Source organism: Panicum virgatum, chromosome 2K (genome assembly GCF_016808335.1).
Source record: "Panicum virgatum strain AP13 chromosome 2K, P.virgatum_v5, whole genome shotgun sequence".
NCBI classification, from domain to species: domain Eukaryota; kingdom Viridiplantae; phylum Streptophyta; class Magnoliopsida; order Poales; family Poaceae; genus Panicum; species Panicum virgatum.
Window position 1 is genome coordinate 647,209 of NC_053137.1, and position 15,261 is coordinate 662,469.

Genomic DNA, 15,261 nt, shown 5'->3' on the forward strand with positions numbered 1-15,261 from the left:
AGGCAGAGATTCCAAGTCACTCGCCACTGACTGACTCAAACAAAGCTTCCCTTCCACCACCGCTTGGTCCTCGTCGGCGACTAGCCGGAGATGGCCTTCTGCCGCCGGAGCACGGTCTGCTCCACCACCACCGTGCTGTTAGTTCTCCACCTTCTCACCGCCTCCTGCGCGTCGTCGCCACCGCAGGAGCAGGACAGGGCGGCTCTCCTTGAGCTCAAGGCCGGCCTCTCCTCCGGCTCCGGCGACCCTCTCTGCCAGTGGGCGTTGGAATCCGGCGTCCACCACTGCTCCTGGCCGGGGGTCACCTGCGACTCGCGGTCCCGCCGCGTCGTGGCCCTCTCGCCCCCGTCCCCACCCGGCCGGCGCCTCGCCGTCGCCGGGGAGCTCTCGCCGGCGGTCGCTCGCCTCACCGAGCTCAGAGCGCTCTCCTTTCCCGCCGTCGGGCTCCGCGGCGAGATTCCTCAGGAGGTCTGGCGGCTGCGGCACCTCGAGGTGCTCCACCTGGCCGGCAACTCCCTCCGTGGCGGCCTGCCGGCCACCTTCCCGGAAGGTCTGAAAAGCTTGGACCTTGCCGGGAACCGGCTTTCGGGGACAATCCCTCCGGGGCTGGGGAGCTGCGCGGCACTCCGGCGCCTGCGGCTGTCCTCCAATTCGCTGGATGGTTCCATCCCGCAGCAGATTGGGAAGCTTGCGAAGCTCCGTGTCCTGGACTTGTCCGGGAACAGGCTGACCGGCGGCGTGCCTCCGGAGCTCCTCTATTGCAGGTCCCTCGTCAAGATGGATCTCAGCGGGAACATGCTCAGCGGTCGGCTGCCGTTGGGTCTCAAGGAGATCAAGAAGTTGAAGCTCCTCTCGTTATCTGGGAACAATTTCAGCGGTGAGATACCTTCCGATTTGGGCCGGCTGAGGGTACTGAAATTTCTTGATCTGTCCAACAATTCTCTATCAGGGTCAGTTCCCATTGATCTTGAAGCTATTCGAAATCGCACTGTTCTACTTCTTGACAACAACAGGCTTTCTGGGGAGATAACTGCAGCGGCCAATCCTCCCATGCCATCAGTATCGGTGGTTAACACTTCTTCAGTTACAGATGCTACTTCCAGTGTCAACCCATCACGCCAACCCAGTGAGCTATTTACAGTTTCTCCCACATCAGGTATGCGTGTGCTGATTGAGAACAGCACAGGCACTCCTCATGATAGCAGTAGCAGCGGCGGCGGTGGCGGTGGTGGTTTGGGAACCAAAGAGATTGCTGCCATAGCTTCAGCATCAGCCATTTTTGTGGTTCTGTTAGTTGCACTTATCATGTGCATCTGCACAAGGAAATGTGCTCTGAGGCCGTCAAGGCGCTCTTTCAGGAGAAGGGAAGTCAAGATTTTTGACAACGTTGATATTGGAGCCCCCCTGACTTATGAGGCGGTTGTCCATGCCACCGGAAATTTCAATGCCAGCAATTGTATTGGTAATGGCGGCTTTGGTCCGACATACAGAGCCGAGATTGCCCCTGGAGTTCTTGTGGCAATAAAGAGGCTTGCTATAGGGAAGCAGCATGGCGACAAGGAGTTCCAAGCGGAAGTGAGAATTCTTGGCCAGTGCCGTCATCCGAATCTTGTCACTCTCTTAGGGTACCATATCAGTGATTCGGAGATGTTTCTGATATACAACTACCTGCCAGGTGGCAACTTGGAAAAATTCATAAAGGAGAGAACTAAGAGGCCAATCAGTTGGAGAAGGCTTCACAAAATTGCTCTCGACGTCGCTCATGCTCTTGCATACATGCATGAAGAATGTATCCCCCGCATTCTGCACCGAGATGTGAAGCCAAACAACATACTGCTTGACAATGAATGCAATGCTTACCTTTCTGATTTCGGATTGGCAAGGCTTCTCAGGAACTCAGAAACTCATGCGACGACAGATGTTGCTGGTACTTTTGGTTATGTCGCGCCCGAGTATGCAATGACATGCCGCGTGTCTGATAAGGCGGATGTGTACAGCTATGGAGTTGTGCTTCTTGAACTGATTTCGGACAAGAAAGCCCTGGATCCATCATTTTCTCCATATGGAAATGGTTTCAACATTGTTAGCTGGGCTCAGAAGCTTATCCAGAGAGGCAGAGTTCGTGAATTCTTCATTGAAGGTTTGTGGGATAAGGCCCCACATGATGATCTGGTTGAGTTCTTGAACGTGGCGGTCCAGTGCACGCAGGAGTCTGTTGCTGCTAGGCCCACAATGAAGCATGTGGTTCGACGCCTAAGGGATCTCCGACCTCCTTCTTACTAGGAACACAAGGATGTGGCTGATAGCTAGGCCGTTTTCTCTGCCCAGGAAGTTTAGCTGTGTGGGAAGGAGGCGTGGCTTGAGATGTCATCGACTTTATCTCCTCAGCAGCTTCATCTCCACCAAGGAAGCTGAATGCTTCCTCTTAACTCTTTAAATAGAAAAAAGAAAAAAAAAGAAAACTGAATGCTTCAACAGTTCTGCAACTGCACAGCAGTTCAGTGGCATTACTTTTTTTCTTGTCACTGAGATGTTGTGCAGTTGCAGAACTGTTGAAGCATTCGGCCTTCTGGAAGTATTGCACAATTCATATATTAGTATAGCTGATGGTTTCTGACATGATATACAGTTTGACATGAATTGGTCGATGAGTTTGTGGCCATGTGGTGTTATGATGTCATTAACTGATTGATGTTCATGTGGTGAGAATGTGCTAAATTCTTTTGTGGTGTTTCGAACTGAGCTGCTCCTTGGTTGCCCCTGCCAATTGCGTAATCTTCTCGCTGTATCCGTCTCCTGCTGTTGACAGTTGCTGAATGCAGGTGGTGCATATGCATTGCAGCTGCTACAACTTGTACTCTTGTAGGGTTGTGTTTGCGTTTGCTCCTATTCAGGTCAGGTTGCGTTGCAGCCGAGATCATGGGGAAAGTTTCTGAGAAGCCCGGCTCCCCCTCATTTTCAAATGCATCGTTGGTCGTCTCTCCATGAGACCATGAACAGAGGAGCAAGGACTGACGAGATGCCGCTCGTGACAGAAGAATCCCCAAAGACAAAGAGCATCAGACACATTTGAAACACCGTCCACCCCAGGGTCGGTACCGTCCGCTCCCGGGGTCGCCTTCCGCCGCTCGCCGGAGCGCTGCCGCGTCTCGGCCGTCCGCTTCGCCTCCTAGAGAGTCCTCCGCTGCTGCTGCAGCATGCGTGCGTCCACCATGGTCTCCGGCTCTCCCTTGGCTCTCGCGGCAGAGATGATGCCCACGCCCCGCGGCGTTGGATTGGATACGATTTGATCATGCGCGCCCATGACCGCCGATAATGATTTTCAGATGAAGTATCGGCATTGCATTGTTTAGCTTTCAAGCAACACATCTGTGAGCTGAGCTCTCTCGAGAACTGTCATCGTTGCAGATCTGTTCGGTGACGGTGGTATCAAGGGAAGGGACAACAACATCGGTGGACAAATGGATCTTCAACAGCGCTCATTGAACTTGAAAAGATTACAGCACTTTGTGATGATCACAGCATACTGCCAACATAATTCATCAAATTTTCTCTAATTTAAGGGAAAACTAGAACTACTAGAAGTTTACTGGTACTCGAGGAAAAGCAGGGACGGCAGCATCGCAAACTGCGTTGTAAACCAGCCAACACAAGTTCTCCCACGAAGTGAGCAAAACTCAACAGTGAAAAAACCTCTCAGAAACCTTTAGCAACTGTGGATAGCACCATCAAGCTATGGAACCCTTCCATCAAGGATCTTCGCATACAACTTCCAATTTGGGCTCCTCTCTGTGATTCCAAGTTGGCCAAAAGGGTGTTCCTCGACGTAACGCTGGACGTCGTCTGCGGTAGCAAGGTTCTCCAGGTACAAGCGAAGATCTCCGCCAGGTCCTGTTTATGACACATTATTAATCTACAACATTATTAACCATTTCTGGGCACCTTCTATGTAAAGAGTAGTTTCTTATAATGGTGATTGGTGAAGCTTACCCAATGAATCATCCTTGTCATTCTTATAGCTGTAGGAGTAAGGAAAGATGGCAGTGTGTGGCTGCACAATATATAAACATCAAAAGAAGACTGCGTGTGAATTACAAAGGATAAATTTTGTACCAGGAGTTAGAGGTAATAGGAAGCAGGGAGAAGGCAGTACTGGGTTGCGCAGAGCTTTGTAAGGGGAATCATCCACAAGCAGAGTATTTGTGGGTGAGAAGTCCCCCTTGTTCCAAGGAAGGCCAGGTTCCTCTTTGTTCCACAGCTTCCTCAGTTCCTTCAACACTAACGGTTTGTCCTTGTTTTCAACAGTGCAATGTCCAGTCGCAGTGCATTGAGATGAGTCCTGCCCAAATCAGAGCAGCACTTACAATTAGAAACTGATTAACTTGCAGACATTCAGTATTAGACAATTAGTAACACTTTGTGCTGTAGCAGCAGTGCATAAGCTCTGGCAAAACGAAAGAAATGAACGCATAGGCAGGACTGAGCACTTGCAAACTGAAAAAAGAAAAATGCACACTAGCTAGCATTGTTTGGACACAGCAGACATTACTTACCCAACAGAACAAGAGCTGCTGTTTCAGATCTTTCATCAGGATATCAACAACTGCTTCCGTATTTGCTCTGAAGAAATGGAACTTTGCAATCAGAACCAGGAAAAAGGAATTACGAAAGTAAAAGAAACGCAGGCTGAAGAACTATTACTTCAATCTTGAGGACCATATCCCCAGCTCAAAGTTGCGGATGCAAAACCTCAGGAAATCGTCACAGTAGGGCCTTTTGAAGACTGTTGTTTCCACAGCAAATATTAGTCAGATTTATTTATAGAATTTTTTTTATAAAGAACGGCTTAATCATCTATTAGACGTGCAGATTTACCTAGTTTGCCTCGGACCTTCCCGTGCGACAGATGCGAGTTGCGGTAGTCCTGGTTAATATCAGCAAGCAGACCGTTGAGATCCAGAATCAGGAGCTTTTTCCTTTGCACCCTGATCGGCGACCCTATCGGCGAGACGATGCCCTGGACCTTGCTGGCTTCCTCCTGGTGAACTTGACCATCCTTCATTTCAAAGGAACCGCCATTACCTGTAGCTTTCGTGCTGATCACAAGATCCATGAATGGTAGTTCAGAAACAGTCACTTGATCCGTCTTCCTCTTCTGCATCCTTGATTCCTCGCTGACAGAGCCCGAAGTATCTTCCGAATCATTCACCACCTCACCCAGCGTACCCTCAGCTGCAGAAACCGGAAAGAAGAAAAAAAAACGTCAGATAAGCAAGGTTTCACCACACGGTTGTGCAAGATAACGAGCAACTCTTAGACACTGCACGAGGAACTGAAGCAAACCTGAAGCAGCGGCGGCCGCCATCCCCTCCTCCTTCACCGCCTCCGGCGCGGCGGCGGCGGGGGTGAGCTGGTCCCGCCCCATCCGTCACGCGAAGCGACGTTCTCCCTCGGCCTCGCTTCAGCTTGGTGCTTGGGAAGAAGAGCAAACCGAAGAGCTCTGCTGCAGCGGGAGTACAGTGCCTGCGAGCTTGCCCTTCTCGTCCTTATATAGGAGTTGTTGGGAATGAACGGAGAGACGAGGAGACGGATGCGGAGCAGAGAACTGGAGCACGCGCTCGCCGACGCCATTGGCCGGCCGCCGCGGCGCCCGCTCCCGCGGTCGCCTTGGCCCTTGGGTCCTGTGCCACCGCCCAGCGCGCGCGCGCCGGATTCGCAAAACGTTTGGGTGGGCTATGGCAAACTCATTTGGGCTGCCGCCTTCTTTGATCCAGGGCCAGCTGCTTCCTCCTGTCATATGCAACCTTCGCCTTCTCCTTCCTTTTCTCCTCCGGTTCTTGACAGTGGCATGAACAAGCATTTGGTCAGTCGGTCAGAATGAGCACTACAGTTCAAGTTATCTGAAGCAAACAGACAAATTCCTCTCCTCCACCCCCCTCAAGAGAAAGAAAAAAAACAATAGTAACGAATTAGGAAATACCAAAAAGGGTGAATAAAAAACTAGGTACTTAACACCAGGGCTTATCAAAAGACAGGAAACAGTTTTGTAGATTACAACATATGGGTCTAAATTTGTAGATCTTATCGAAAAAAATACCATGGTGCAAGCAGATTTGAAATCGAACTAACCAAAAAAAAATTATCATATTTTTAAGCTCAAACAACTCAAAAATATAGGTAGGCCACAGCAGCCTAATTTCTTTCTAAAGGCCGTGTTTGGCTCATACCTTGAAATTTTTTTCACAAAAGACGTATGCATGCATAGAGTACTAAACGAAGTTTATTTGCGAAACCTTTTTACGGATGAGTGTAACTTTTCGAGACGAATCTAATGAGCCAAGTTTTATCATGATTGGCTACAGTAATGCAACAGTAATCGCGCCTAATCATCCTCGGATCGTACGGTCAAAGGCCTCATTAGCTATAGCAACTGCTACAGTACCATAGTTGTGGAGATGATTTCGTAATTAAACTTTATTCAATACCCCTAATTAGTGGTCAAAGGGTCGAAAAGTTTTATGAAATTTTTTTCAGGGGCCATCCAAACTCGGCCTAAGAGAGCTGCAATAGGTTGCACGAGTCGCGCGCTCCACACAACACATCGTTAGATAGATTTTTCAAAATAATAATTGTACTTGTGCTAGGGACGGAGCTTGGCGTACAAATATTAAGAGTCACACATGCACAAGGCCCTATAACTATTTTTTTTGTTCCGGAACAATTTTATTTTGTTTCTAATTTTTTTTTGTATTGCTGAAATAATTATAAAATTGTTTCAAAACAAAAAAATTATTCTAAAATAAATTTAACTGGATTACACATGTGAACCGGTTTGTTGGATTAGTTTAGGTCCAAAACATAAAATTTGAATTGAAAAAGCTTAGTGTGGTCACCAGCAGCACGCACACATCGCGGCGCGAGGGCTCTTCGCTTTCGCTTTAGCAGGCGCTTCGTGGGCTGGCCGTAGTGTGCCTCCGTTCCTAATGGGCTTTGTGGGCTTTGGCTTCGTACGGCTTAAACGCGAAGTAGTTTTTATCTTTCTTTTTCTTTTTCCCCTTGAGAGGAGGGGAGCAAAAATATATAAAACTGTAATGATTTTCAGATGCAGTATCGGCAGTGCATCGCTTAGCTTCCGAGCAACACAATCTGTGAGCTGAGCTCTCTTGAGAACTGCCATCGTTGCACATATGTTCGGTGATGGTGGTATCAAGCGAAGGGACAACAACATCGGTGAACAAAAGGACCTGCAACTGAGCTCTGAAGTTGAAAAGATCACAGCACTTTGTGATGATCACAGCATACAGCCAACAGAGTTCATCAAATTTTCTCTAATTTAAGGGAACTAGCACGCACCAGTACAAGTTTAGTGGTACTTGAGGATAAGAAGAGACAACAGCATCGCAAGCTGAGTTGTAAACCAGCCGAACAAAACTCAACAACAGTCAAAACCTCCGATGCGAACCTAAACCTTCAGAGTTCAGACACTGGATAGCACCATCAAGCTATGGAACCCTTCCATCAAGGATCTGCGCATACAACAATAACAACAACACCACCACCACCAACAACATAGTCTTTTATCCCAAGCGAATTGGGGTAGGCTAGAGATGAAACCCAAAAGACACAAAAGTCATGATTCAGTCACGCTGATAGCTAGTCTCCAAGCGCTCCTATCCAAAGCTACCTCTTCAGAGATATTCCAATCCTTAAGGTCTCTCTTAACCGACTCGTCCCAAATCAGTTTAGGTCTACCTCTACCCCTCTTTATCTTATCGACACGCTTTAGAACCCCACTACGCACCAGCGCCTCAGGAGGCATCCGTTGGATATGTCCAAACCATCTCAACCGATGTTGGGTAAGTTTTTCCTCAATTGGTGCCACTCTTACCCTTTCTCGAATAACTTTATTCCGGACTCTATCCCTTCTTGTGTGCTCGCAAAACCACCGCAACATCCGCATCTCTGCTATACTCAGTTGCTGGACATGTCGCCTTTTTATGGGCCAACATTCAGCACCATATAACATCGCCGGGCGAATCACTGTCCTATAGAACTTGACTTTTAGCTTTTGTGGCACACTCCTGTCACAGAGGATGCCAGAAGATTGACGTCATTTCAACCAGCCAGCTGAGATTCTATGCTTAACATCTTCATCAATGACACCATACTTTTGTAGTATCGATCCTAAATACCAAAAAGTATCCTTCTGGGGCACCACTTGCCCATCAAGACTAACATCTCCACCCTCATGCATAGTCGCGCTGAAATCGCACATCATGTACTCGGTCTTGGTCCTACTAAGCCCGAACCCTTTCGACTCTAACGTACATAGCACCAAATCATCAGCAAAGAGCATACACCAAGGGATATCATCTTGTATGTTCCTTGTGACCTCATCGGTCACCAAAGCAAATAAATAAGGGCTCAATGCTGACACCTGATGTAGGCCTATGTTAATAGAAAAGTTAGTGGTGTCGCCATCACATATCTGGACAAACGCCATCGCATCCTTGTACATATCCTTGATAAGAGTAATGTACTTAGTTGGGACTTTGTGCTTCTCCACGGCCCACCACATGACATTTCTCGGTACTTTGTTATACGCCTTCTCGAGGTCAATAAAGATCATGTGCAAGTCCTTCTTCTGCTCCCTATAACTCTCCATCAATTGTCGTATTAAGAAAATCGCCTCCATGGTCGACCTGCTAGGCATGAACCCAAACTGATTTTGGGTCATACTTGTCACTCTTCTTAGGCGGTGCTCGATAACCCTCTCCCATAGCTTCATCGTATGGCTCATCAGCTTAATTCCACGGTAGTTAGTACAACTCTGAACATCTCTCTTGTTTTTGAAGATTGGTACTAATATACTTCTCCTCCATTCATCAGGTATCTTGTTTGACCGAAAAATGAGGTTAAAAAAAGTTAGTTAACCATACTATCACTCTGTCACCTAGACATCTCCACACCTCAATGGGGATACCATCAGAGCCCATCGCTTTACCTCCCTTCGTCCTCTTCAAAGCCTCCCCGATCTCTGCCTCCTGAATTCTCCTCACAAAGCGTCTGTTGGTATAGTCAAAAGAGTCATCTAACTCAAGGGTAGGCCCCTCATTCTCCCTATTAAACAACTTGTCGAAGTACTCTCGCCATCTACCTTTGATCTCCTCATTCTTCACTAGAAGTCGATCTGTCCCATCTTTGATGCATTTGATTTGGTTGATGTCCCTTGTCTTCCGCTCACGGATCTTAGCCAACTTATAAATGTCCTTCTCCCCTTTCTTCGTGCCTAGCCATTGATACAAGTCATCATACGCCTTACCCTTTGCTACACTCATAGCTCGCTTTGCAGCCCTCTTCGCTAATTTATAGCTCTCAATGTTGGCTATACTCTTGTCAAGGTGGAGGCGCTTGAAACATTCATTCTTCTCCTTAATAGCCCTTTGCACCTCGTCATTCCACCACTAGGTGTCTTTCTTTCCCTATTTACCTCCCCTACTCATGCCAAACATCTCTGAGGCCACCTTCCGAATACATGTTGCCATCTTTAGCCACATGTCGTCTGCATCTTCTTCTTCTTCCCAAGATTCCTCATTTAGCATCATCTCCTTAAACATTTGCGCCGCTTACCCTCTAAGCTTCCACCACTTCGTTCTCGCAATCTTTGCACGTTTGTCCCGGTGGACACGTACCCGAAAACGAAAATCCGCTACCACAAGTTTGTGTTGAGGGACAACACACTCCCCAAGAAATACCTTACTATTTAAACAATCCCGGCTAATTTGGGTTCCTCTATGTGATTTGAAGTTGGCCAAAAGGGTGTTCCTCGACGTAACGCTGGACGTCGTCTGCAGTAGCAAGGTTCTCCAGGTACAAGCGAAGATCTCCACCAGGTCCTGTTTATTGCACATTATTAATCTATAACATTATTAACCATTTCTGTGCACCTTGTATGTACAGAGTAGTTTCTTATGATGGTGATTGGTGAAGCTTACCCAATGAATCATCCTTGACATCCTTATAGCTGTAGGAGTAAGGAAAGATGGCAGTGTGTGGCTGCACAATAATACGATATACAAACATGAAAAGAAGACTGCGTGTGAATTGCAAAGGATAAATTTTGTACCGGGAGTTACAGTTACAGGTAATAGGAAGTAGGGAGAAGACAGTACCGGGTTGCGCAGAGCTTTGTAAGGGGAATCATCCACAAGCAGAGTATTTGAGGGTGAGAAGTCCCCCCTTGTTCCAAGGCCAGGTTCCTCTTTGTTCCACAGCTTCCTCAGTTCCTTCAACACTAACGGTTTGTCCTTGTTTTCAACAGTGCAATGTCCAGTCGCAGTGCATTGAGATGAGTCCTGCCAAAATCAGAGCAGCATTTACAATTAGAAACTGAATAACTTGCAGACATTCAGTATTAGACAATTAGTAATACTAAGCTCTGGCAAAACGAAAGAAATGAAAGCATAGGGACTGAGTAATTGCAAACAGAAAAGTAAAACAAAATTCACACCAGGTAGCATTATTTGAATTATTGGTTACTACTACTACTACTACCTAATAAAGTGAAACCATATGAATCATCTAACAGATAATAGCTCCGGCCGAGATTAGTTCTCTGATCCGTCACTTACCCAACAGAACAAGAGATGCTGCTTCAGATCTTTCATAAGCATATCAACAACCGCATCCATATTTGCTCTGAAGAAATGGAACTAATTTGCAATCAGAACGACGCAGAAGGAATTACGAAAAGTAAAAGGAACGCAGGGGGAAGAACTAGCACTTGAATCTTTACGACCATATCCCCAGATCAAAGTTGCGGATGCAAAACCTCAGAAAATCGTCACAGTACGGCCTTTTGAAGACTGTTACACCACAGCAGATCCGATTCAGATGTATGGATACAAATCTTACCAAGAACGGCAGTATCAACTATTTAGACGTGCAGAGATTTACCTAGTTTGCCTCGGACCTTGCCGTGCGACAAATGGGAGTTGTGGTGGTCTTGGTTAATGTCGGCAAGCAAACCGTTAAGATCCAGAATGAGAAGCTTTTTCCTCTGTACCCTGATTGGTGGTGAGCCGATGTTGAGCACCTTGCTGTTGGCTTCACCCTGATGAAGTTGACTGTCCTTGCGCCTCCGCCTGGACCGCTTTCTTCGCTTCTTCTGCTTCCGAAGAAGAGCAAACAAAAGCAACGAGCGCATCGCCAGCGAGAGTGCCTATCACCGCGAACCGAAGCGGCAACAAGCTCGCCCTCTCCTTGTTATATACTCCCTCCTTCCCTGTTTATAAGGCATACACGTATATCAAGATTCAAACCTTGTCATCTTTGACCAATAATTTGACTATTAAATTTTTATTTTTATAATGCAAATTTCATATGATTGGATTCATAATCAAATATATTTTACAATGATTATAAGTTTATAATCAAAAGTGATATAATATATGATAAATAAATGGTCAAAGTGTTGTTTAGAAGACCGTGTCATGTTCCACCATGCCTTATAAACGGGGAAGGAGGGAGTACTAGTACTCCTAGGGAAGGAGGGATCCGGGAGCCGAGGAGACGGAGGCCGAGCAGAGCACCTGGAGCCCGCGCTCGCCGACGCCATTGGCCGACCTCCCGCGGTCGCCTTGGCTTCCACAAAACGTTTGGGTGGGCCGTGGCAAACTTATTTGGGTTGGATGGCCCACGTCAGACCCCTCCCATTATTAATTGCTGTATCGTTGACCTTTCCACGCGCCGCCGCCGCCTCTGATCCAGGTTCCATTTGTTTGGCTACGCCCAAGAACGCACGTTCCACCTGCCTGCACCTTGCCTCGCTCTGTCTAGCGCTCCCACACACAGGGAACCCGAGGATGAAGATGAACAGTGATTTTCGGCGACGAACGCCGTGGAGCCAATAGCTCCTGTATCTTGGCCTTGATTCAACTAAAATGGACTCGGCAAGTCACAACCGTAGGAGTACACAGGCTAAATAGGCCAGGGGGAGATCATCTCCAAGCCGGCCCTTGTGCCCACGAACTGCATGAGCGGCTCAGCGACGGCACGAGATCCACTCGCTCGTTCCGCACGTCGCGGCACTCCTCCCTGCAGATCAGGACACGCACCCCATCCCTCTCAACGGACTTGGACTCAATCTAAACAAACACAACCTAGACCTATACGTGACACACACGTACACTAACAGAGCTCCTGTACGTGACACACACGTACAGGACCTGGACTCTCTACACGTCACGGACGCACCGCGACGCCGCACCAGCCCTGGACTCGACGACGCCGCAGCTGCCTACAGACACACACGCGCGAACACACCCGGCGCGACGCGACGCAGCGCGGCATACACACACCACGAACATGCCATGGCGTGATTATTCCTAACACCATTGCCTTGACCTTCCTCCCTGGCCGCCGACCTTGACCTCAACGCCGACAAGGATGACGAGTACGACGAAGACGAGGTGCGCCTGGCGTTCCTCAGGGAGCCGGACGGGCCGGAGGACGAGCTGCAGCGCCACCGGTTCCCGAACAAGGCCGGCGGCGCCCCGGCGTGGCTGGACCCGGTGGACCTCCCCGCGGGCGAGGCCCGCCTCTGCGGGTTCTGCGGCGAGCCCCTACGGTTCGCGCTCCAGGTGTACGCGCCGCTGCCCCCGGCGCAGGGCGAGGGCGCCGACGCGGCGCACCACCGCTCCCTGTTCGTCTTCATGTGCCCCGCCATGGCGTGCCTGCTCCACGACCAGCGCGAGCAGCGGGCTGGCGGGAGACGCCGGCGCCGGAGCGTGAGGGTGTTCCGGTGCCAGCTGCCCAAGGACAGCGCGTTCTACTACTGCCCCGCCGAGGAGCCGGACGAGGCCAGGTGCACCGGCGTCGAGGCCGCGCCGCTGTGCGGCTGGTGCGGCACGTGGGGAGCCGACGACGGCAGGGCGTGCGGCACCTGCGCCGCGAGGTTCTGCTCCGAGAAGCACCTGGAGCGCCACCTGCTGCGCTGCGGCGGCGGCGGCGGCGACGGTGCTCCCTCGGCATCTGCGTGGTGGCTGGAGTACGCCATGTTCTGTGTCGACGAAGAAGAAGAACCGCTCGGCAGCGACGCCGCCGAGGACGACGACTCCTCGTCCTCGACGGCGGCGCAAGGACGACACGGCGGCGACGACGCCGACCAAGACGAGATCGACATCGCGGCGTGGATGGACGCCTTGGAGGCGGGCGACGAGGACACCGCGTGCTGGGCGGCGTTCGAGGCCCGCGTGTCGCCGGAACCGGCGGCAGGTGCTGCGCTACAGCGTCGCCGCCGGGGAGGGCGCGCGGCCCCTGTGGGCGGCGGCGGCGTCGGGCGCCCTGGCCGCCGGCGGCGCCCCGGCGTGCCGGCGCTGCGGCGCGGCGAGGCGGTTCGAGCTGCAGCTGATGCCGCAGCTGCTGCACTACATGGGCGTGGAGGCGCGCGACCCCGACCTGCTGGACTGGGCCACCGTCGCCGTGTACACGTGCGAGCGGTCGTGCGGCGGCGAGGGCAGCGGCGGGTACGTGGAGGAGTTCGCCTGGGTGCAGCTGCACCCGCCGGCGCCCGGCATGGCAGCAGGATGGCCATTATAACAACTATAGGCTAGTAGCTAGTGTTGAGTTAGTTTTGGATTGGTGTTTTGTCCCTCTCGATCTCAGGCCATCAAAATTAAATCAGGTAAACATTTTTTAAGTGCCATGGATGCCCTACTTGCATCATTAATAGACCATCTGAGCTTATCGGTGCTCGATCACTCACTATTCATCAGACCGTTTTTGGTGATAGAAAATTTACTTGGTGGAAATAGTGTGATACTCTTATTTATTATTTAAGGAGAGGAGGAGAAAAATTAAAAGATTGGAAGGCTGGGTGTAGCAGTATATAGCAAGCAGGGCATACACTGGAAGATTAGAAGTCACACAAAAAAAGACACCCGAGGATTTGAAGCCCACATGAGCATTTGTATGTTAGTTGGGCCCAAGTAAATGTTGGCCGTGGCAGAGGAAGAATCCCAAAAAAGAAGGGAAAAAAAAAAAGAGTAGACGCCGTTGCCGGGGATCGAAGCCGGGTCACCCGCGTGACAGGCGGGAATACTCAACACTATACAACAACGACTTCGTCGTTTGGTCTTTGCTGAGAAGAGATTAACGACAAATGTTAGTCCATAGGATAGGCATAGGCTGGACCGCTGGAGGAAGACGTAGCAATAGGATGTGATCGATAGTCCGTCCAATTTACTAGTATATATGCAGCTGCAGCTAGTACCTAGCTGTACATGAGAGATTAGATATGGAAGATGCCATGAACGAATGATATATGCATGCCCCCAAGATAGCATAGGTACGGTACAAATCGATCTCCATCTCCTTTCCATGATTCCTTCCGTTCCCTTTTCTTCCTTCTCTAGCCTTCCAAAAATTAAATATGTGTGCGTACTCCCTCCGTATCAGTTTTAGAGTGCACCACCTCGGGAGTATATAACATGCAAAATGGTGATTAATTGCTGCAAAAATAGGCAGCCCCTATTTAATAAGGGAAAACAGGGAAAACTCTACCCTAATTAATCACTCCTTCATATGCACAATTATGTCCTAAGCGACCTCTAAAAACTGATACGGAGGGAGTATATATATAGCTTTAAATTAATTTACGAGTAGTATATATATGTACAATTGGCAACTACCAAGAAGTTCAAAACTGACGCTGATGACTCGATCGAGACAGGAGCCAAGTTATGTAGAAATTAGCTAGGGGTTCCGATGCACTCACCGGAAAATTAATGCAAAACAACGATTAAATCTAAATTTTCACTGTATATGCACAATTACATGCACCCATCCACGAGATAAATGCATCCACTTCAATTTACTCCAACTTCGCCACTAATGCATGCAGCTAGCCATTGCAGATACTCTTGCAAAATGCCATCATATATAGCCCATTGGTGCTTGATTTGTTTTTTTTTGTCCGTTCGTACGGCGTGGCTTTTGGTAATGCATGCTATTGTAGCACCATAAATTGTGGGTGGTCAGGTAGCATATATTTAGGGCCACCCTGTTTAGAACCATAAAATTTACACCTAAAAACATCACATCGAATATTTGGACACATAAATAAAGTATTAAATAAAATCAATTTACAAAACTTTTTGCAAGGATGAGTTGTAAATCGCGAGACGAATCTAATAAGCTTCTTAATCCATGATTTTGCAACAGTGATGCTACAATAATCATTTGCTAATAATAAATTAATTA

General features: G+C 49.0%; 4 protein-coding genes across 4 annotated transcripts; 2 read left to right on the top strand and 2 right to left on the bottom strand.

Moving 5' to 3' along the window:
* Window positions 1-2,739, top strand: LOC120660160 (LRR receptor-like serine/threonine-protein kinase RPK2). The gene has a single exon (XM_039938548.1). It carries the CDS (start codon window positions 91-93, stop codon window positions 2,281-2,283), a length of 2,193 nt encoding a protein of 730 aa, XP_039794482.1. The 5' UTR covers window positions 1-90; the 3' UTR covers window positions 2,284-2,739.
* Window positions 2,740-3,456: 717 nt separating this feature from the next.
* Window positions 3,457-5,192, bottom strand: LOC120660165. The gene is made up of 6 exons (XM_039938555.1): window positions 4,876-5,192; window positions 4,702-4,783; window positions 4,554-4,620; window positions 4,154-4,339; window positions 3,991-4,051; window positions 3,457-3,891 (listed from the first exon to the last, which is right to left on the bottom strand). The coding sequence occupies exons 1-6, from the start codon at window positions 5,159-5,161 to the stop codon at window positions 3,734-3,736; spliced, it is 840 nt and encodes a 279-aa protein (XP_039794489.1). The 5' UTR covers window positions 5,162-5,192; the 3' UTR covers window positions 3,457-3,733.
* A 3,843-nt stretch (window positions 5,193-9,035) lies between these two features.
* Window positions 9,036-11,268, bottom strand: LOC120660172. The gene is made up of 6 exons (XM_039938570.1): window positions 10,957-11,268; window positions 10,784-10,865; window positions 10,632-10,698; window positions 10,173-10,355; window positions 9,996-10,056; window positions 9,036-9,896 (listed from the first exon to the last, which is right to left on the bottom strand). The coding sequence occupies exons 3-6, from the start codon at window positions 10,689-10,691 to the stop codon at window positions 9,793-9,795; spliced, it is 408 nt and encodes a 135-aa protein (XP_039794504.1). The 5' UTR covers window positions 10,692-10,698; window positions 10,784-10,865; window positions 10,957-11,268; the 3' UTR covers window positions 9,036-9,792.
* A 674-nt stretch (window positions 11,269-11,942) lies between these two features.
* LOC120659169 (programmed cell death protein 2-like) lies at window positions 11,943-13,599 on the top strand. Its single transcript, XM_039937221.1, has 3 exons — window positions 11,943-11,951; window positions 12,447-13,064; window positions 13,444-13,599. Exons 1-3 carry the CDS (start codon window positions 11,943-11,945, stop codon window positions 13,597-13,599), a joined length of 783 nt encoding a protein of 260 aa, XP_039793155.1.
* Window positions 13,600-15,261: the final 1,662 nt, after the last annotated feature.